Source organism: Narcine bancroftii, chromosome 4, assembly GCF_036971445.1.
Source record: "Narcine bancroftii isolate sNarBan1 chromosome 4, sNarBan1.hap1, whole genome shotgun sequence".
NCBI lineage: Eukaryota > Metazoa > Chordata > Chondrichthyes > Torpediniformes > Narcinidae > Narcine > Narcine bancroftii.
Genome location: NC_091472.1, coordinates 264,673,491 through 264,697,053, shown reverse-complemented (window position 1 = coordinate 264,697,053; position 23,563 = coordinate 264,673,491). Strand labels below are relative to the sequence as shown.

Genomic DNA, 23,563 nt, shown 5'->3' with positions numbered 1-23,563 from the left:
TGAGCTGTCTGGCTTGAGCAGAGTTCTGGCATTTTAAATGAAAAGTGTTTATATCTGTATGTGACCTAAACTTAAAAAAAAAACCTGCCACAATTTATCTCCTGTACAAAATATAAAATATAAGATAATCTGTCACAATAGAGAACATGAAAATGGCCAAGCAACCCATTGCTGTGTTGAATTACTTGATTATTCTATCACCTACTTATTGATACTAGCTGAGTAGATATTCTTAATATCTCCCTCATGTTTGCCAGGACCACTCGACTTCAGACCTCATCCACACCAATGGACCAAACCCATATCAGAGCTGAATTCCAGAAGTGAGGTGAAAGTGACTGCCATTATCGTTATGCACTACTTGACCAAGTATGTCCTGAAAGCACCCTGGAAAAGATCAAGTCAATAACTATCAAAAAAGTCATACTTTGCACAAAAGAAGATGGATGTGATTGTCGGTTAATTAGCCCAGTACCTGAACACCTACCTTTGACCATTTTCAGCTACATTAATGACCTTCCTTTTATCAAAGGTCTGAATTAGGAATCATAAATAATCTGGTTCAAGAACAGTCTACAAGCAGCATCAGTGGGATAAAGAGAATGGCTGCTATTTTGGGCCAAAACCTTTCATCACGAATCTCCTGTCTCTAGAATTGTGGGGTGCTTAATGTTACTGTGTAATGTTCAATTTCATCTACAACTGCTCAGCATATGATCAGAACATGATGTAAACACCATTCATGCATGGGCTATTGAATGGAAAATTATAGTCACGCCACTAAAGTGCCAGAGAATGATAGCCTCCCACAGGAGAGAATCCAGCGGCCCACACTTGACATTCAATGGCATTACATCACTACGCTTCCTACGATCAATACGTTAGCGATCACAAGTACCCTATGTTACCAAGGCAGAAATAAAGGAGTACACAAAAAATGCTTGAGAAACTCAGCAAGTCATCCTGTATTCTTTATGTTGCAAAGATGACCAATGCTTTGGGCCTGAGCACTTCACAGATATATGAGCTAAAAGCGTCAGGTGTCTGAATAAAATAGTCGGGGGAGGAGCACAGGTTGTGGAGGCACAAGAAAAGAAAAGCTGATAGGGGGAGAGGATAGCACTCTGAATGGAAAGAATAGGGGTAAATGGTGGGTTGGGGATGTCAGAAGGGGGAGGTGGAGGGTTGGGGAGGCCAGAGAGTAGAGATGGCAGGGAAGAAATCTCCAATAACTCAAGCAATTTGTCCCTTCAAGTATTCTATGGAAAATTTTTACTTTATTTGAATCATATAGTACCTGTGTATCCCAACAATGAATCCTGAATTTAAAATAAAATCTATCTACTTGTGTGGGCTTGAAATTGAGCTTCACTAATGCAATGCAAATTTGGAACCACTTAGATGAAAACAAATTGTCAAATAGAGGCTTTGTGTGTGTGAGCACATATTTGCCTTAAGTGTTTGGGAGTAGCAATTATTTTTCTGATCCTTCCAATGTGTCTTCCTTCGTGTATACTGCAGTGATGTCTGCAGGTATGTGCATCCTAGATAACTCTTACTATACCTTTCAAGTGGCTATTCTTCATATACAAACCTGGATGATAAATAGGCAACATTCTATCACAGGGAGGAGGGAAATTATAAGCAAGAACAGAACTTTCTTATACAATGCAATGTCCCTGGCCAATGCAAGTGGGATAATGGGCAAGATAATTCATTTTGCTGGTACATTTTGTGATTATTTTTGTAAACTGACCTCAGTCCGATGACAATAGAAAAGTCAGCATATGGCTTCTATTTGAGGCCAAAGATAGGGGAATCAAACTGTCAACATTTCAAGTCTGAGTCATCAACTAATTTTAGCTTTGCTGTTGAGATCTGGTGCAGCTCAAACTTGAGATTAAATCACATTGTAATGACTTACAATCTGCAGTGAGTTGTCAGAAAGAATGGTAGAAGAAAGGTGCAATTAAATACATATTAAGATTCATAGAGTGCAGAAGTAGGATCATCAGGCATACGGTCCATCAAGCATCAAATTACACACACTGAATTTTTGTCTCTTGTCCTAACAAGCTTTGCTTTGTATATTATCCTGGCAAATCGACCCACACTTAATCACAGTAGATAGTACAATAAATGGACAAAGTCTCGCATAAGTGGTTGGTCAAGAAGGTTCGGTCGCTCAGTATTCAGGATGAGAATGGTAAATTGGATTAGACATTGGCATTACAGGAGATGCTGGAGAATGGTAGTGGAGGATTTCCTCTCTGACCAGAAGCCTGTGACTCGTGGCATGCCTCATGGATTGGTGCTAGGTCCATTGTTTTTTGTCATCAATACCAATAATCTGGATGAAAATTGGTAAATTGGATCAGCATATTTGCAGATGATATTAAGACTGGGGATGTACTGGACAGAGAGGAAGACTTTCAAAGAGGGATCTGGACCAGCTGGAAAAATGGCAGTTGGAATTTAATGTGGACAAGTTTGCAGTGTTGTACTTTGGAGGAAAAACCAGGATAGTGTTTACATGGATATTAATAGGGGACTATGTAGTGTAGTAGACAGAAGGATCTGGGAAATACAGACACATAATTCCTTGAAAGTGGCATCACAGGTAGATAGGATCATCAAGAGAGCTTTTGGAACATTGCCCTTCATACATCAAAGTATTGATTACAGGAGGAGATTTTTTTTGTTGAAATTGTATTAGACATTGGTGAGGCCAAATTTGGAGTATTTTGAGCAGGTTTGACCACCTACCTACAGAAAAGATATCAATAAGATTGAAAAAGAGCAGAGAAAATTTACAAAGACTTGATGAGCTGTTATAGCGAAAGGTTGAATAGGTTAGTACTTTACTTCCTGGAGTGTCGGAGAATGAGGAGGATTCGACAAGAGTTTACAAAATTATGAGGGTGAATGGATCAGAGGTTGGGTGAGAAAAAAACTAGAGAAAATTTGTGAAATGTTTAAGGGGAACATTTGTGGGAACTTCTTCACTTAGAAGGTGGTACATGGAATGAAATGCAGATTGAATTTCAAAATTTAAGAGAAATTTGGATAGATACATGGATGGAAGGAGTATGGAGGGACATGGTCCAGATGCAAGGCAGGATGATAGTTTGGCATGGATTGATGAACTCCAGATCGTTATGTATTTATATACACCTTTTGGATGCTCGCATTGGGAAAGAGATAGAGGAGTAGTTGAGCCATCACCACCATGCTGAGGGACAGGTTCGTCTCGGAAGCAATGAGTATGCTAAACGACCAAACAAACTGCTCATATTAACTTCCCGATACTCTCATATTCACGAAACAATATTTATTTATTTGTACATATGAATAATTGCATACATATTGATTGCCTGTATGTGTCTGGTTGTGTGCCTGTATGTTTTGCACTGAGGACTGGAGAACGCTGTTTTGTCAGGTTGCACTTGTACAATCAGATGACAATAACTTGACATGGGCTTATTATGTGCTGTGTATTATGTGTATTATGGCTAGTGATCGGAGAAACATTGATTGTTGTGGTGTACATGTACAGGCGGATGATAACAACATGAACTTGAAATAAGTGGACTGTTTCTGTGCTGTAATGTTCTATAGTTCCGAAACAAAAGTGCAGGGTTGGTGTTACAGTAAGTCATAAAGTGCAGGGTATCGTGTTATTCAGACAGAGTGCAGGATATAGATAAAAGTACAGTCAAACAGCGCAAGGGCATCATCTTTTAACAATTGTAATTTGATTCTACCATTTTCTGACTCCATCTATATCTCCTGTTGCTTTGGTAAAGCAGCCAACATATTAAAATACTCAGGATACACAAGAGACTGCAGATACAGGAATCTGGAGTAAAACGCAATCTGCTGAAGAATCTCAGCAGACTGGGCATCATCAGTGGGAGAAAAGGAATGGTCAAAGTTATGGGCCAGAACACTTTATCAAGACTGCTTGTATTATCCTTTATTATATTAAATGACACTCCCCAGCCACCCAACTGTTCTTCTTTTTCCCTCCTATTGGGAAGAAGACTCACAAGTATGAGATCACGCACCACCAGATTCAAGGACAGATTCTTCCCTAACGTGGTCAGGTTCCTGATTAAACCTTACAATAGTAGAATTTGCTCTGTGTTAACTGACCTCTCTTTGTAACTCTACACTTCTGTAAAGAGCCACATTTGCTGTATGAGATGTCCGGCTGGACTGCTCTCAAAGCAAACTTTATCACTGCAGCTTGGCACATTTGACAAACTTGAACAATGAGGTCCATTCAAGATCACGACAAGAAAGGAACTATCCTTGAATCTACACCAGTCCTATTTTATTCAACCACATTCCCGTCATTTTCAAGGTTCAAGCTTCCTTTTAGTGTCACAGAATGATACATTAAAAATGAAAACATACATGATGCACTTTTTCTTCTTCCCACAGTTAGTGAGAATGCTGAACAACCAAAGGAATTGGTCAAATTAACCATTCAAGGCTCTCAAACTCACAAAATACTAATTTATTTACTTGTATAGACAAATACCAGTCCTTCATGTGTATTGTTTGCATTGTGTTATGTCTGGTTGTGTGCCTGCATATTTTGCACTGAGGAGTGGAGACTGCTTTTCAGTGGGTTGTACTTGTGCAATCAAATGACAATAAACTTGACTTTTTTGCCTGCTGTAAGGCAGAGTCAATATTGCACAGTGCCCTTACAGTACGAGAGAAAACTAAGCAAAAGAGAGTCTTTTCAGAAGCACTGAAGTGTCCGTGGATTCACTTCCAGTGCTGCTGCAGCCACACAGAGTCCTGTTTGATCCATCGGCAGCCTGAGCTCTAGCTCCAAACCTCCAACATGATCAGGAAGCCCTCAGAGCCTAAGGCTCTTCAGCAGTCCTGCTTGCCCCTCAGCCATCTCTTGAATCCTGGCTCCGACACGTGGTTCCCATGAGACAGTGCCTAGCAGCCAGCAGGTTCTCAGTAAAATTTAGAGGTGATTAACCTACCAACCTGTGCATCTGGAGGAAATGTATGCTGTCACAAGGAGAACATGCAAACTCCACAGAGTCAGCAATGTATGTGGGATGCTGGAGCTCTGAGGCAGTAGCTTCTCCAGCCATGGTACTGGGCTACCTGGCCCCAGAACCCAGGCAGGATAACCCGATGTTAAAAATGCCACAAGACAGGATTCACTTCACAGTGAGCTCATCTCTCAGGGCTCAGAAGAAAGCAGAAAGTAGTAGTGGAAGGAAAATATTCTGCCTGGAGATCGGTAACTAGTGGAGTGCTGCAAGGATCTGTTCTGGGATCCCTGCTCTTTGTGATTTTTATAAATGACCTGGATGAAGAGGTGAAAGGATGGGTCAGTAAGTTTGCAGATGACACAAAGTTTGGAAGAGTTGTGGATGGAGCTGAAGTTTGTTGAAGGTTACAAGAGGATATAGACAGGATGCAGAGTTGGGCAGAAAAATGGTAGATGGATTTCAATCCGGATAAGTGACAGGTGATGCATTTTGGAAGGACAAACCAGAAGGCTTAGTGGAGGGTTAATGGTTGGTTACTTAAGAGTGTGGATGAACAGAGGGATCTTGGGGTTCAATTCCATACATCCCTTAAGGTTGCCACACAAGTTAATAGGATAGTTAAGAAGGCCTATGGGATGCTGGGATTAATAGAGAGATTGAGTTCAGGAATAGAGAGGTCATGTTGCAACTCTACAAATCTCTGGTAAGACCTCACTTAGAGTATTGTGTTCAGTTCTGGTCACCTCATTATAGGAAGGATGTGGAAGCTATGGAGAGGGTGCAGAGGAGATTTACCAGAATGTTGTCTGGATTGGGAAACAAGTCTTACGAGGCAAGGTTAGCAGAGCTGGGACTTTTCACTGTGGAGCATAGAAGGATGAGAGGAGACTTGATAGAGGTCTACAAGATTATGAGATTATGGCTGGACAGCCAGCACCTGTTTCCTGGGGCAGGATCAGAAAACACCAGAGGACATGTACAAAGTTAAGGGAGGGAAGTTTAGGGGAGACATCAGGGGTGAGATCATTTACACAGAGAGTTGTGGGTGCCTGAAATGCCTTGCTGGAGATTATGGTGGAAGCTGAAACATTGGGGGCATTTTAGAGACTATTAGACAGACACATAGATGAAAGAAAAATAGAGGGTTATGGGGTAGGGAGGGTTTAGTATTTTTGTTTTAGGCAGGAATATATGGGTCGGCACAACATCGAGGGCCAAAGGGCCTGTACTGCACTGTATTGTTCTATATAGTCTTTGACTGCACCATCAGAGGCTGTTCTCATGAAACAGGCTCCTAAGCCCAAGTATAACTACTCATAAATTTAACTGGCATCTTATGAAAATAACAACAATATCACTCCTTCTATAATTTTTCATCATTTAAATTCAATTGAGATTCAGAGGACTGTTGGAGACTTTCTCTGTGATAAGTGATATCACCTGGAATCTAAATGAGGCACTCATCTTGCAACAATTGCATTTAATTTACAAGCTTTACCCTTATTATGCTCAAATTCTCTCTGGAGCCTTTAAAGATAACAAAACTGGAAAGGATTGAAGCAGGCCTGTCACAGGGCTGCGGAATGAAGATTTTTCATAAGGCCCTCAGAGGACTCATGGATAGGAGTTCATCTCATTCCTTACATTTGTTCAACTTTAAGGTGTAGGCGTACTGAATTGCATGTCCTGGTGGAGTCTTACAGAATTTCTACTGGTAATGATATTAGTTTTCTGGCTATAGCCCGAGATACTTTCCAAAACAGTTCATTTATGACACTCCTTTCCAAACATCTGCTGCTTTGCTGACCAACAGATGATCAGCTCATTGGGTCCATCAACCTTGCATGAGAACAACACCCCTTTGGACCAAGTGAAGGACAGTGAAGGTGTGTTTTCAATTTATCTCTCCTCAGCCAGAGGGTTGATGAGTTCAGGACATCCTGGGAAAACGACACTCAGTTTCTCTTCATTCAAGCCAGGAACAGAATCGAGATGGTCTGCGATATCAGCTGCCTTAAATATTAGGCCATTGACCCTTTAATGTGCCACAAATTGGTAATGCAAAATGTGGATAATGAGAATAAACGCAAATGTTAACCCTCCAGTCAAATACAATTGAAATTCATGCCTAGAAATTGGATACAATTGTTTGCACATCCTACTTGCATCTCCTGAGAGAAAATAAAATCACTAAATTGGATAAAAAATATTTTATTTTTCCCAAGTCTGCTTATTGAATTTTCTATTTGGGAAGAAATGGTTACAATAACACCTTGTTATCCAGAATTCAAGCCTCAAACAGCTTGCAAAGTAATCACAGAAAATAAATAGGTACAAAATATGGAAGGTTAAAATTGGCTCACCTCGCTGTTAGTTTGCTAACCATGTTACAACATGCAATCTCAAGCATCCAGAAAATTCACTTATCCAACATCTACCAATCCCCATAGACACCAGGCATTTTACTGTACATCTTGAATTGCACTTTTCCTGATGGGAGCTGTATGAACAGCTGCTGTGTTGTTGCCAAAACTGATCATGGGCATGGATAGCCCCAAATGCCACAGAACTGCTGCCTAAAATGCTGGCATGAAGATGATGGCAAATATGAACACCAGAATCCTTTGTGTGTGGACACCATCCCATACATTAATTTGCTCCAATGAGAGTGACCATCAGAGAAAGTAGCAGTGTATATAGGTGTGTGTCAGCTATGAAGGTTGTAGATACTGATGGACCAAAGAATACTGACTCTATAAGAAGAATCACAAGGTCAGACTTGATTCAGATAGATTCAAAATATGGACCAATTGAGCACAATGAAGTCCTGGAAATTGAAGTTCAAGTGGTAATCTCAGCAAGTGAGGCTACTTGGTTTTTTTTTTGTAAGAGGTCCAACTTTTTTGATGGTGATTTAGGTGTCAGATATGTGATCACATTGCCCGCACTTCCGACAATATGTCGACATGTCAGCATTTTATATCACTAACATATTTCACTCTGGAGAATTTGCATCTTGTATTTCATATAGATGAATAAAACACATTATGTGATAAAACAATTCCTTGCTGAAGTTGTACATGGCTACTTCATCCAAATTCAACAGGAGCTAACTTGGGCATGGTTACCTGACCTGAGCATGAAAGAATCCTACCATTTGTCAGGGCTCAAGTCACCCTCAAATTGGCTGAGTTTGTATTTTAATTTTATGTCCAAGTTGACCCTAGAATGAGGGAAGTTGGAGTCGCAGAGTTTGACACAGCACAGACAGGATCTTCAACCCATCTAGCCTGTGTTGACCACCACCAGCCATCTGCACCAATGCAGAATCTCCCCCCTTATTCACTCACTTACACAGTAGGGGAAACATACTATGGCCAATTAACTGACCAAACCAGTAGGGATGAAAAGAGAGTAAATCCGCCTAGTCACTGGGAGAACGAACAAACTCCACACCAACAGTAGTGGAGGTCAGGTTTAAACTGCATCTCAGGTACGGTGAGTATCCAACTAGCTATGCCATTGCATCACCTTTCAAGTCCGGTGAGTGAGGCCCCTTCTATTAGCAGATACCTTATGACATCATCAAGCACCTCAAAATCAGAAATAATGCAGGAGAGAACATCGGAGAACTCGCTCCCAACAGCGCAACACAAACCCTGCCTCAATAAACATTGCCTGCAAGTTACTTCCTCATTTTTTTTACTTCCAGCCAAGATTTTCCTTCAATACCAAATTAGGATTTTCTTCGACATTGAACTCTGTGAACTGGCAGACATGAAAATAAAAAAAAGTTAACATCTGATTGAAGATTTAAATTTCATTTATGTGGTTACACAGAGAGAATAATTCATTTATTTAAAAGAAAACAAAGAGAAAGCATTTAAAAGCTTGCATTTTATGGGCCATATTCAAAAGGCAAGTTCCTATTCTCCCTCACTCCCTATTTGATTTTCTCTCCTCCTTTTGCTAAGGAACTCATGTACAGGGAATAGCCCACATTATTGAACTGACACTTTGTCACAAGCATTTGTGCATTATTAGCTTTGAAGGACATCAATAATGATCCAAACTGTCCACCCAACTCAAGATCCCTTAAATAAATTTCCAGATGAGCCCACTGAATAGTGATCAAGAAAGAAAGTTATATTAATGTTGCACCTTTGACAGCCTCAGCACCTCCCAGGTGAATTAAGTAGACTGAATTAAGGAAGTTTTGAAGTGAAGTCACTGTTGGAAATCAGGATTAGAAATGGCACTATTTATCTTATGCTCCCTAGCCTAAGGATATTAAGACACGTTTGTAGCATTCTGACCACTAATAAGTTAACTCATCACAGTCCTGGGATTAGATTTGGCTAAATCCTCATTAGCACCGTTTAGTAAATCACTGGGCGGCACATTTACTCACACTCTCTTTGAAAGGCTCTTTCATGCAACTCTTTCCCCATAGCTGCCAGCCCCACTGTTCCCTTGGAGAAATGGCTTCCATGGGACGGAGAAACTCATCCATAGAACATAGATAAAAAGTTTTCAGCGAGGACTGGGTGCAGAGCATCCACACACTCAGCACACACTGCAAAATCTGGATTGTCTGGAATCTGCACCTAATCAAAAGCTGGAGGCCTGTGGCTCCTGCTGGCGACGCTGTGTGATTTCAGTCTGAGCTCCACACATTCTGCATAACACACATCCTCTAAACAAAAATTGAAAGACAAAGTGCAGGTCTGTGTGCCACTCCTTCCCGGAGTGCTCCACAGGGAGAGAAATGTGAAAGATACAAACCAGAAAAATGTGCAAAATCTGTATTAATCAGAGTTCCTCGGCTTCACTTGTAAATAGTGGTGCTGGCTGTCAGCAGAAGCTGCTTTATTCACTGCACGCTCTCGTCTCAAGAGTTCATTGAGATCTAATTTTCCACCAAGGCTGAGTTCTTCCAGCATTTTGTGTGTAACTTCCATGCATACATAGCCTCCAGGCCGTTAAGAATGTCAACCTCACTTTTGATGAAAGACATTCCAATCACTTTCATACTCTGGCCAGTTAGCAACACGAGTCTTAAATGGTTTGGGACAAGTTGGAGAGCTTTTAGAATAATAAGGTCCGTTGTAAACGGTCCAATTGTATGTAGTGCATCATTTAGGAAAGCAGAAGGAATTAGCCCATGGGGAGGTATTACCTTTATCTGCACAGGTTTGCAATTATCAGGGACTGCTTGTTGCTAAAGTAAATACCCAAAGAACAAATAAATAAAGAATTTCAAACCAAACTACAACATATACAAATTATATTTTGATAAGATTTGCACCAGCTTGCAATAAATTAATTTTTCCATTAAATTGCAATTTCAAAGTTAAATGTCACAAAACCAGACACAAGAATAAGTGCACAACATATTTTCATTTTCTCCAGATGAGCCAATAATATTAAGTTTTCTTCAACTGCCAGAAGTATTTTCTTAGGTTTTGAAGGAAACCAAAAATAATTGGAGGGATTTTTTTTTTCCTGAAAAAATGAAGGTTGCAGTTTCACTGCAATCAAAGTAGATAGATGCAAATGTGAAAGGAATATCAGGCATATCATTTGCATTGCAGGGCTCATACATAGTTCTTAAAGGGTTAATACCAATAAGGATAACTGCACTCTTTTGAAAATGACTTCCTTTGAGAAAATCTGAGCGCTGAGCAGCAGTGGTTCCCTGATTCCTGAGATAAAAGCATGAAAAAGGAGGAAGTCTAACAGTACTTACTGTCCACAGGGTTGATGTAATCTGTGATGTGTGTCGGACCGCCTGTTCCACTGGTCTGCATGAGGATGTCACTGTATGGACTTCGATGAGTGGCCATTAGGGTCATTTGATGGTAGTACTCAGCTGGATTAGCTCCTGGTGGGGGAGGAGGCAGGCCAAACAGACCTCTGTCCTTCAAGTGCTCATGAGGAACTGCGGGGCAAAAAAACAAGATATCCGTTCCTAAAGTTGTAAAAAGCTTTGTGATTTTTCTGTACTGACGTCAGGCACTCCTCTGCTACCCAGATGGAAGCTATCGCTGCTGTTCAGTGACGGTGGTTTGGGCGTGTTTGTGTAGAAAGGAGCTGAGCGAGCTGGGGCCTCCACATTCCAGAGTTTCCTCAAACTCATAAACAAAGCCTGACTGCACCAAATGACTTCAGCGATGGAGAGAGAAAGAGAAATTGCAACAGCATCAATGGAAATGCTTGAAATCGTGGCAACTCTATGGCTCATGTCCACAAGAGGATTTTTAATCTGTAATAGTAACACAGCCACACTCATTCACTTACACATGCAGTCACATCTGTGTACATTGCCTTATATGCTTTCATGCTCATACTCAATTACACGTAACTCTCAACACATTCTTCCGTGCACATAATCTCCATGACTTTAAATCTTATTTGTTAAAGGAATAACATGCTTACAGTCGCTATAGTACCAAATTTTATGGAAGTTCAAACACAAAGCTAAGTAGTTAAATTAACCCCAGAGGGGCTGGAGGAGCTTCTTACAGAACACCCATCTCCAACAAGACACAACAGGATCCCAGTGTTTTCTCTCATTCAGAAAAGCTCCGAGGTTCCGTCCGGTGCACCAAGCTCACTCCTCTTGATGTGGTAACACAATCGTAACCTTTACAATGTTGACTGCATAATCACAACCTAATTGTGAAGAGAGGAGTAATAACTTAACCCTGTAGCTGCATTACTAACACAGTAATTTTTATCACTCGACACTTCAGAAAGTTTCCTTGCAGAGAAGCGATGCCTGATTTAAATGATACACTGAACAGTCAGTATTCAAAAAGTTGAGTTACTTGTTTGACTTCAGACTGCATTAAGAAACCGTGTTTTATTATTTTCCGCTCAGAATGGTCAAAGAGGAAACTGATCATTTAAGAATGAGTTGAAGAGGCTTGTAAATTGATAGAATAGAACTTTCTGTAATAGGACATAAGAGTGCTCAATTGCTGGGTACATTCCTAATGTTTTGACAGTTAGGGATATGTGGATTGGGCAGAAACAATTCAGTGGCAGGGCAACATTGAATGGTGATACGGGCAATTCTTGGTACTACTTTATGAGATCTACAATCATCAATTAGTCTTCGATATTGTCATTTTTGCATCTCTGCATAATAAAACAATGCTGGCTATAAGTTAACATTGTGTTGGCAATTTAATAATATTAAATTCTCCACCATCTACTATGATTTTGATCTTTGCTTTTCACTCCATGGGTCATATTATCCTCTGTGTGCTGGTATCCCTATCCATGTGATATTGATCATTGGACAGCAATTTAAAGTAATTTAATTACATAAGCAAGGGTAAAATGCTAGCATTACTAATGGTGCCGGGGAAACTACTAAATAGCTGCAAAATAAAAATTATTGTTTATGAGATGCTTCATATGCTTTCAAAGGGGAGAACTGCCATTTTGACAGGACCTACATGTGACTGTAGATCTATCAATTATTTCTCGCAAATCTTCTCTCAACCCTTTTGCTCCTGAACTGACCAACTCTTTTCCTTTCACTCCATCAGCCTCTGCATTCAACAGATCATCCCCTTGCAACTTCTGCCAGCTCCAAGAAGATTCATCCATCAACCAAATTTCCCTTCTCTCCCCTTTCAGCATTTCAAAGCATCACCACCACTCCCTGAACTGCTCATCCATGCCTCCTACTATTCTCCACTAAATGGAACTTTCACTTGCAGCTACAGAAAATGCAACACCTGTCCTTTCCCTTCTTCCCTTCCCAACGACTAGGAACCTGAATAGCCTTTCCAGGTAAAGCACCAATTCATTTGGATGTCCTTTATTCTGACATATAGACTTCAATATTCACAGTGTGGCCTCCTCTACACTGGAGAACAGGATACAAACTGGGTGATCACATTGTGGAGTGCTAGGTCCACAGGAGTGACCCAAATCTTTTAGCTGATTACCACTTTAATTTCAAATTCCACTCTAATGTTTCTGTCTATGCTCTCCTACATAGTTATAATGAAGTCCAATGCAAACTCAAGGGTCAACATGTTATCTTCTGTCTGGGCACATTGCAGCTTGTAAGATTCAATTTCAACTTTAGGACACGCATTCTTTATTTATGTTTGCATGAGAATTGGCAGCTTGTGTGTGGCAATGTTGTCGCTCAGATTTTCCCTTCTTTTTCACTTTTGAATTGTCAGCTTTGCTGGCCAGGTATCATGGCCCTACCACTAGCAAAACATTGCAGAGACAAAGAATTAGTTCTTCACTGTCACACTGAGTCATCAAATCTCAATCAAGCTGAGAAACTGCCTTTGTTCCAACCAACTCTTCCTCCACCATCCCCCTGTGTAAATAAACCATTTCACTCCTTCCTAGTTGGCAGATCTGAAATGTTCACTGTTCCTCTTTCCACGGATGCTGCTGGGCCTCATGAGTCCTTCCAACATTTTCTGCTTTTATTTCAGATTTCCAGCATCTGTAGATTCTTTAAAACTTTCTGGACCCATCAACATGTTTGACCCCCTAAGTGGTTATTACCCACTGACGTTAAGATGGACATTAAATGCCGGCCTTGCCAGTGATATCCATAATCCCATGAACAACTAAAATAATTATTTTACTGTTTTGCCATTACTTTGTGAGTGTTTAAGAAAAAGATTTATGCAGAGGTGAAAATGAAATTTTATATATGTCTTTTGCACCCATGCCCTTTATCTAATTTGAAAGGACCGCTGTTCGAAAACAGAACAAGACAAGTGTTACATTATATTAGGTTAGCGCAATGCTATTACAGCACCAGTGTTCGAATCTGGTGCTGTCTGTAAGGAGTTTGTAAGTTCTCCCCATGTCTGTGTGGGTTTCCTCCAGGTACTCTGTTTACTCCCACCTTACAAAAAAAGTACCAAGTTTGGAGGTTGATTGGTGTATTTGCACAGCATGAGCTCAAAACAGAAGGGCCTGTTACTGTGCAGTATCTCTAAATTTAAAATTTAAAAAGCAAAGATCGAAAGCAGTCGTAAGAACAGCCTACTTTCTTTTATCACGTGTTCACATTTTACTTCACAAAATAAATCCTCAGAGGTTATTAGATAGAGATAGACAAGTGAAGCAAGCAGCAAGGGCTTACCATCAGCTGGACTCAGGCCTCTTGCAGCGGAGATCATAGAAAGTGTAGGGCTTCCATGCATGGTCCTCAGGTAATGTTCCATGTGGTGAGGGTTGACATAAGGATGGGGCGGGCTGAAAGGGGACTCCGCTGTCCCTGCTGGATTCCGATGAGGAGAGAGCCGAATGAGGGAAATGTCGGAGAAGACGGGACTTCCAGCCAAGGCAGGAGGCCTAAGAAGACAGAAGCACAATATTCCTTAAAGGTCAGTCACCTTGCACTTTTCTCGATCACTGAGAACCTGCAGATGGAAATCAATTCAGGTATGCTGTGGGAGGTGAAATGGATCTGAAAATTTATGATCAATGTCACTTTAAAGCCCAGACACATCATGCTGTATCAAACTACAATGTGCCCTCGAGTCCATTTTGATACAAATCTGGTCAAAGAGAGCTAGATCAAGAAGTGAACTCGTAACTTCATGCTGAGCTGGATTTCAGCAAGTATTTCTTAAGTGGACAAGAAACTGAGTTTCCACTGTGATTTAACTAAGTAAATTCATATTTACATTGTACATCTTGATTCAAAGCAGCTGGGAATCTGGAACAAAGGTTAGCAGTTTACCATTGTAAAGCAATGTCATACTTTGCAGAAAGCAGAATGCTTGATTCCTTCATATTTTTTCCTCACAGCCTTACCAGACAAATGCTCACATATTAAAAATCTCCTCCTGACAAATTGCCATGAAAATACCAACATCTACATGTATTGCCAAAATGCACAGAAAGTATTGAAATAACAATTCTTGGAAGGATCATCATGTGCTAGTTCAACCTATGACTCTCAACGTGATCTCAGCTGTGTAGTTTGGGAGAAGTCACAGAATCCCTTGACCTACCAGAATAGAACCAAGAGTCAAAAATTAGGAATTGTTCCCTTGAATTTACAATGCATCAGGGCCCACTCCTTTCCTATTTCCATTATCTCATAAAATAACAGCATAGAAAGGAATCATTTGCTATCAATTCCTTGTCTCTCAGTGTCCTTTAAGGGAAGATGACTTCTCAGGTCTTGATCCATGGTCATCACAAGTATTCATAGAGATAGTATTTAAATGCATGGAATCTTCCACCCTTACCATCACTTCAGCAGCCCCCAGCACTTGTTGAGTGAAGTAATTTTTTTCAACTCTACCATAATTGTTCCGCCAATTACTTAAATCTGTCTTGCAGTAAGCTTCCCTCAACACATTCTTCATGTAACTGACTCCACTTCTGAGGCCTTTATCCCATCACAGGTAGCCATGCCCCCAAGGATCGGGTCCTTGGGCTCTGACATTCTCATTCTAACCCCTTTGACCTCAGCAACTACCTCTCAAAGGCCATGCTTTTGTTATCCCCTTGCCTTTATCCCAATTGACCAGGATCCATTTATGCCATATAACTTTAAAGCACTTTGGGATATTTAGATCTGCAGGCACACACTCCAAAAATGACAAGCATTCCCATTGGGTCACTGTTTTTAGAAGATAAGAGAATCAAAGGCAAAGACCTCAAAATGAACAATTTGCTTCACTGTCTTCTCTATGCTGATGTGAGATGAACACAGAATCAGAAGTTTACTTGAAATGATTAATCAAAACAACCCATTCATCAGTCTGACAGAAAGATTTCAAAGCAACAGGTAGCAGAAGCACTTAGATTCACAGCCTGGTCATGCGGAAAAGGCACACACTTCCGCTGCTAATGGAGTCTGATCAAAGTGATCAGACAGCTTTGTGTATTTCCAGAGTTGTATTGAAAAATAGGCTGATGGGTGCATTTTCCCCTTGAGAGTGCTGTTCACCATGAATGTTTAGGCGTGGCATCCTGCCACCTTTTATAGCAGCCCAAATTTAACTTGGGTTTAATTGAACCAAGGCATGCATGTTTCAGTGCAAAGCTGTTTGTGGTGATTTATACCATCATTCAACTTTAAAGAGATCAGTTTCTTTCATTTACAGGGGAAACAGTGGACCTTTACCACCAGCACTTGGTGCACACACAAATATAGATTTCCAGTTAATGCTGCTTTTTTTCTGCTCCACAATGGAAATGAACATGCTGAGATGAATACAAAATGTTTGCATATCATACATTCGCTAAATGCTAGTGAACTTCTTTACTTGACATAATAGTAACTGTTGTAAATGTGGTAATAAGGGCAAAAAGCAACAAGAAGACAAATTACAAATTTTTACTTGCATTAGTTGGCTTTTCTTTAATTAGAGCCATTGAAATGCACATTCACCTGAACTGGTTGACGATGTATCAGCTTAAGGTCCTTTGCTTTAGGATGTTCCTCAAATATTGAGGCACGTGATCAGATCTTCACTGAAATAGCCGAGGTCATGCATTCATGTTTCTGATTCAAACCTGATGATTCTTTGATTGGATCAAGCCATGTTTTCACTTGTAGCTAAAACTATTTTAGAAGACCATTCCCATTCATTAATCTCACTTATTTACATGAAGGTAAAATCAGAGAGATACAACCATGCAATAGTAGTGACCTAAAAAAAAAGCCATGCCATTGTTGGTCCCAAAAAAAATGGAATCAAGAGGTTTGTATTGTTAACTTGACCAAGTAAGGAGATAGGCCTCTGCTTTCTATGGCTTGCAGGCTATAAATGAAAGAGCACCACTGACCATCGGTAGGTGTGATTCCGATTTAGAATCATTCAGTCGTAACCCTGCAGATGATCACTGCTGTTATTCAAACACAAGATAATCTTCTTTACACCAACCTTTTGTATTCTACATACACACCATACACTCTGCACTGTCGATGAACAAGTTGCTCAGCAGTGATTCCAAAATTGTTGTTCACGAATACCACAAATACTATCCTACATCTCATATTAAACCAAGAGCATTAAATGAGCTTAAATGGTGCATGGTCTGTTGTAAAAAAAAGTTCCCTCAATTCAACATAAGATCCAAGAATTGTTCAGATGGCACTTTGGGATACTAACTTTGCTCTCATTTGTTAAAAAAGCTTTAACAAAATATCACTTTATGAAAATATTTTTTTGCCTGCAAATCTGATTGATAGCATAGCTTGATGGTGGGAAGTTGTTCTGATTTTTCACAGAACTTCAATGTAGGTAGTTATTTCACCTACTGGAACTAGGCGGGGGGGGGGGCCTAATTAGCATAGGAGGTAAGTGAGACAGTTAGGAATGAGTCACGATTTTTATCTGCAGTCACCATTGCTTCCATAAACTGCCTACAGTTCAGGGGTGTAAAGGTGACAGGGCTGCCACTCTCAGTGATCCACAAAGGGATCGTTAGTGGAACTATTAGAACACTGGAATGAAGCCTGTGCTCACTTTTCCTTGGGTGTCTTGTACCTTAAAATTCCCGTGACCTTAACCTCTTGCTCCTGAGTACTCTTAAAACCAGTGAAACAGACCATCTCACAGATATTCCATCAGTTTGACCTGAGCTGTTAGCCCCTTCGTAGAGCTGGTGAAAACACTCAAAGCAGTGCTGACCCAGCAGGATTTGAAACTTTCCCAAATACAAGACTACCATGAATCAGCAAGATCAGTTTCCCCGTGCAATTTGATAGTTATTCTACCAGTATAGCTAATTGGGCCTCCAGCAATCAGTAGTAGTATTGGTCAAAGCACAGACAATTCACGGCAGAGATATTAAATTATCCTCTTCGTGTTCACTTCCTTTTCTCCTCCTCCTGCAACTTTCTTTAGATGGTTACCCTTAACTTTAAAACAAGTGGTCCACGTGAAATTTTCCAACATCTGACGGGATATTGTGTGACACCAATCTTCTTCGGTTGAATTGCTAACAATTAACAGGATATAATGGATTTGCATAAGAACTTAAAAAAAATAGCAGGAGAAGCTATCTAGGAGCAGGAGGAGCTATCTAGCCAGTCAAGCCTGCTCTGCCATTCAATAAGATCATAACTAATCTAGCTGTGGACTCAGTTTCGTCTACCTGTCTTTTCTCCATAACCTTAACTTCCTTATTTTGAAAATATATATTTAACTGTGCCTTAACTATAGTTAATGAGATAGCCTCAATAGCTTTCTTGGGCAGCAAATTCCAGAGAATCACTTTTCTCTGTGTAAAGCAGTTCCTCATCTCCATTCTAAATCTATTCCCTGAATTTTGAGGCTATGTCCCCGAGTTCCAATCTTTTCTGCCTTTATCTTTTCTTTCCATTTCATAATTATATCTGTTTCTACAACATTTTCTCTCATTCCAAATTCCAGTGAGCATAGTCCTAGGTGACTCAATCTCTCTTCAGATGCTAGCTCCGTCATCTTTGGAATCGACCGGGTGAACCTCCTCTGCACCAACTCGAAAACCAAAATGTCTTTTATCAAGTAAGGACACCAGAACTGCATGCAGTACTCCAGGTGCGGCCTCACCAGTATCCTGCTCTTAAATTCAATCCTTCTAGAAATGAAGGGCAACATCAATTTGCTTTCTTAATAACCTGTTGCACCTGCATACCATCCTTTTGGAATTTATGCACAAGCACTCTGCACAAGAGTGTGCTGTAACCTTCAACCATTTTAAGATATAGATCTTAAGATCGAGAAGCACAAGCAAGCTATTCAGCATATTGAGCCTTCTCCCCCATTCCATCATGAGCTGATTCATTCTCCCACTCTCCTGCCTTCTCCTCTAATACTGTGACTATTCAGAATACTTATCAATCTCTGATCTTCAATTACAATACCCTGGTTCCTCAAACTCTGGTATGGGTGGATGTAAATTCTGTCTCACTTTCTCCACAGATACTGTCTTTATATTGAGTATTTCCAGCGTGTTCTGTTTATATTTGAAATCCCATGATTTGTGTGTTGTGATCACATTATGAATCGACTTGTCCTCTCCAGTTTGAAAGTTACCCTTTTGAGGAATGCCTCATCCTAACCTTTTCAGAAGTTCACAGCATGCCCAGCAACAGGCCAAACACATCAATAATGACATTCACATGCTATTGCTTTACAGCTGGTAGAGGGAGACTGACTTTTAAAGTATCACAATTTTGATGTGAAAGTGATTCTTAAAAAGCACTTGTATATTGCTATTTTAATACACAAAGTGCTGGAGATTGATGAAGGGCTCAGGCCTGAAATGTTGGTTAAAAATCTTTGCTTGCTATGGATACTGCCTGACCTGCTGAGTTTCTCTAGCACTTTTGTGTACGAGCTATGATCACAGTGTCTGCAGACATTTTTGTTTCACTGTGTATTGCTATGAGGTAGCTTTGTCATTTGAAAATGAGTCGTACATTAGCTCCAAGCTGAATTCAAGGCCTAATATGAATTGAGAGAGATTTTGGACACAATTCCAAACTAAAGGGACATTCCATGAATGGTGCGTAACTGCATTTTAAGAGGTCTGTTTTTTAGGTGGGGTGGCAGGTTTGGGATTTCAGTGTTCCCGCCGTGTAACTCAACCTACATGGCAAACAAGAAATGAGCAGATGGGGTCAGATTAAGAAGGATTAAATGAACCAGTTTAAAAACTGTCAGCAAATGTTGAAACTATAGAACCATGGAAAATGAAATTAAGCACTAGAAAGCAAAGCCAGAAGTAAAATAAAATGTAAACAAACTATGAGTATGGGAGGCAGGAAAGTAGAAACAGCTTTTGAACGAATACACACTCCCACCTGTCCACATTTTTCCCTTTTCCCGATGCCGGCTCCATACCTCATGACTGGCCTCTGACATCTCATTGAATTAACCATTTTCCATGTATGGATCCACTTAAATGCCAAAGGGATGTGTGTGCAAAATGGAGGAAGGCACAAGAATGAATTACATTCCTGCCTTGAACCAACATCCTTTCAATTGCATGTTAAAGCAAAGGTCGCAGGTCAATAATCAAGAGCTAGACACCTGACTGGTCACTCCATCTTCCCTGTTTAGCGACTCGACTCAAACTGCAGCAGCTCAACTATCTCTCTGCAGAGACTTTTCATTCATTCATGCAACATAAGTGTCAATGATTACAGTAAAAACACAAAGCTGTAGAAACTCAGCTGGTCAAGCAGTGTCCTTTATATAGCAAAGGTAAAAATACATAACCAACGTTTCAGGCTTGAGGCCTTCTTCAAGGTATGGAAAAATGTAGGTAGGTGTCCGAATAAGAGAGTTTGGGGGGGGGGGGGGAGGGGTGGTTGCAAGGCAGGAGGTGATAGGTGGAGAAGGGAGGGGACATCATAGATCAAGGGGAGGAGGGATGGCTAGGTGAAGGGAGGGGGGAGGGAGAGAGGAAAAGTCTAAAGGGAAAAAGGGAAGGGGAGAGGGGGAAGAGGGGAGCAGGTTAGCAGAAACTGGGCAAGTCGATGTTAATGCCATCTGGCTGGAGTGTCCAGACGGAAAATATCCTCCAATTTGCAGAGGAATACACCCACACCTCCTCCCTCACCTCGGCCCAAGGCCTCAAACAGACATTTCAAGTGAAGCAACATTTCACTTGTGTATTTGCAGGATTGATTTACTACATCTGGTGCTCCCTTTGTGGCCTTCTCTACATCGGAGAGACTAGGTGCAAATTGAGAGATCGACTTGCTGAGCACTTTTGCTCCGTCCTCAACAGTAACAGAGATCTCCCGGTAGCCAACCATTTCAGTTCTGTACTCCCATGTCTGTCCATGGCCTTTTGTACTATCCCACCTGCAAATTGGAGGAATACCGTCTGAGCACTCTCCAGCCAGATGCCATTAACATCAACTTTTCTGATTTCTGCTAACCTGCTGTCCTCTTCCCCTTTTTAGTTCTCCTCCCTCCCTTTCCCCTCCTTTCATCGAGCCATTCCTCCTCCCCTTGATCTCTGCTGTCCCCTCCCTCCCTTCTCCACCTATCACCTCCTGCCTTGTGACCACCCCTCCCGCCACCCCCCCCCCCCCCCCGTACTCTTTTGTTCGGATCCCTACAGACATTTTCCCATGCCTTGATGAAGGCTCAAACCCAAAATGTCAGTTATGTATTTTTACTTTTGCTATATAAAGGACATTGCTGAGTTTCTCCAGCTTTCTGTGTTTTACTTCAACCATGGTATCTGCAGATTTTCATGCTTTACTTCTTTTCACGCGAGTACAGGAGTGAGTCACAGAAATGAAATTATTTTTGACATGATTACACCAACATTTTTAGTCCATCTCTTACCTACTTTGAGTCCTTGATTCTCAATTTTTGATTTTATTTGAACATTAACCAACTTGTTGTGGGGCTGGAGCCAAACATGATGAGGGAAGTTGGTTTTCTTCCCTTTAGTGCACTAAGGATGTTTTTTTTTCCAAACAAGAATTTGTTTTTTTTTGTCACCTTACTGATATTAATTTTTCACAATTAATTTAATTAACAGAATTAAAAATGCCAGGAACAATTCATCTTCTTCCTAGGCAAAACCCAAATGCATACAAATTCAAGTTGAAATAAATTAAACAAGGAAGTCTGCATATGCTGTGATTGTAATTCAGTAAACAAAAGTGCTGGAGTAACTCAGCAGATCATGCCTTACGTAGCAAAGAAATGTAACCAATATTTTGAAGGAATGAGCAGTAATAGTTGAGTTTGTCCATATATTTTTTCTTTTTATTAATAATAATTTAATTTTTGCCCCGTCCCTCTCCCAGTTTGTACATATTACAAGCTCATGTTTCATTTAGTGTGAATATCACTTTAAGGGCTAGTGCAGGCTGCAACCATTCACTGCTGTGGAGCGACAGGGCCCAAATTTGCTATTTTGGAGAGGAGAAGAAACATTTGTTGCTATTCCAGGGACACAGGTGGAGAAAGTCATGTGAGTAAGATACTGGAGGAAATTATTAACCAACAACCATCTCATGGAACACTGAGACGGAGGGACTCTGTGAAATGGACAATTTGGCTGATTCTCCCAGTCAGGGGTATTACCCCATTACCCATACCTGAGTTTTGAACGCAATGTGGAAGTCACTTGCTTCGTTTCCCCTATACAAGGAAAAAGGGAATTGTGGCAACTGTTCGTATGAATGGATCTTTTCTCTGGAAGAAACTCGACAAGGATTCATGAGTTTTCAGCAGTCTGGTCCCTCAGTCTCTCCCACCTCCTTTGTAATTATTTCTATGCATCAGTTTGAAAGCCTACCTTTCGGCAAGAGATTTATACGACTGAACTTTGGAATGACTTTCCAGGATTGTGCCTAAGCTGTTATGGTTTGGTATCTCACAAACCACACACTTGTGCACAGTTGGGATTGATTTGATTCTACTGTATTATTATAAGTAATTATTAATAAAAAGTGTTTTAAAAGAAAAAAATATAACATTGCCTTGGTGAATTTTTATTGCTGCTGGTCTATGACATAACAAATTGGGGAATTGCTCAGGATTTGACCAAAATTGGAGCTTATTGATTGATTTTTGATTTTATTGATTAACTCCCTTTTTGAAACCCAATTAAAAGGCTTGTAGGTGTATGGGAAAACAGCATCAATGGATACTGATGAGCTTTTGAAATTGCCATCCTCCTTGGGTTTGCAGAGGGTGATAAAGGATGAGTTGGTGGTTATTGCTCAGAAGTTGGGATTTGTTACGATAAAAATGTCTAAGAAAAAGGCGGAGATCTGGAGAATTATAGTTAAAAGCTATATAGCAGCAGGGAAGTTTGGAAAGGGGGAGTTAGAACAATTTTCTGAGAGTAAGTCCCTTGAGCAGCAGTTATCATTGGAACAGATTAAGCTAGAAAAACTTAGATTTGAGGAAGCAGAGAAGCAAAGAAAGTTTGAGCTACGTGTATTTGAGTTAGAGTTAGAAAAAACATACATTTGAGAGGGTCAAAACAGAGAAGCAAAAGCAGTTTGAGGCAGAAGAAACAGAAGGAAAAGCAATTTGAGAGAAAGAAGATGAGAGACGGAGTTCCGCCTCCTGATTCTAGTGACAGGTTGGTGACCAGTAGGGAGGTTAGGTTAGTTTTGGAGTTTGGCAATGAGACTGGCACAGTGACATTAATTTGATTTGAGGTCTGGGGGGGGGGTGGGGTGATCTGGAGTTGATACCTCTGCACAAGATAGTGTTGAAATCAGCTTTGGTTGATAAACCTGTAACAATAGGGATCCAATCAAGTTTACCAGTGGAAGGAGCTTTGTTGTCATTAGGAAATGACCTTGTAGAGGGTAAAGTTGTCCCTGTGGTGCAGTTGACAGCTAACCCAGTCATTGATGAAACAAAGACAGTCAGATATACATCCAGCCTGCATAACAACTCGGGCTATGGCTAAAAAGCTTGCCAGTGCAGATGCTCCTTTACAGACTGATGTCACAGGGACTAGAATCTGTGATAGGACAAAACAGCACTCAGGTTCTAAAGACCATATATAACCATATAACAGTTTATGGCATGGAAACAGGC

At 40.6% G+C, this 23,563-nt stretch overlaps 1 protein-coding gene across 2 annotated transcripts in view; it reads right to left on the bottom strand.

Moving 5' to 3' along the window:
* The window catches only part of gli2a (GLI family zinc finger 2a), a 481,485-nt gene that overhangs the window by 111,907 nt on the left and 346,015 nt on the right, over positions 1-23,563 (bottom strand). For both annotated transcript variants that reach the window (XM_069934894.1, XM_069934895.1), the window contains 2 exons: positions 14,164-14,375; positions 10,777-10,968 (listed from right to left, as the gene is read on the bottom strand). In XM_069934894.1, the coding sequence (XP_069790995.1) occupies positions 10,777-10,968; positions 14,164-14,375 (404 nt within the window). The remainder of the gene's footprint in view (positions 1-10,776; positions 10,969-14,163; positions 14,376-23,563) is intronic.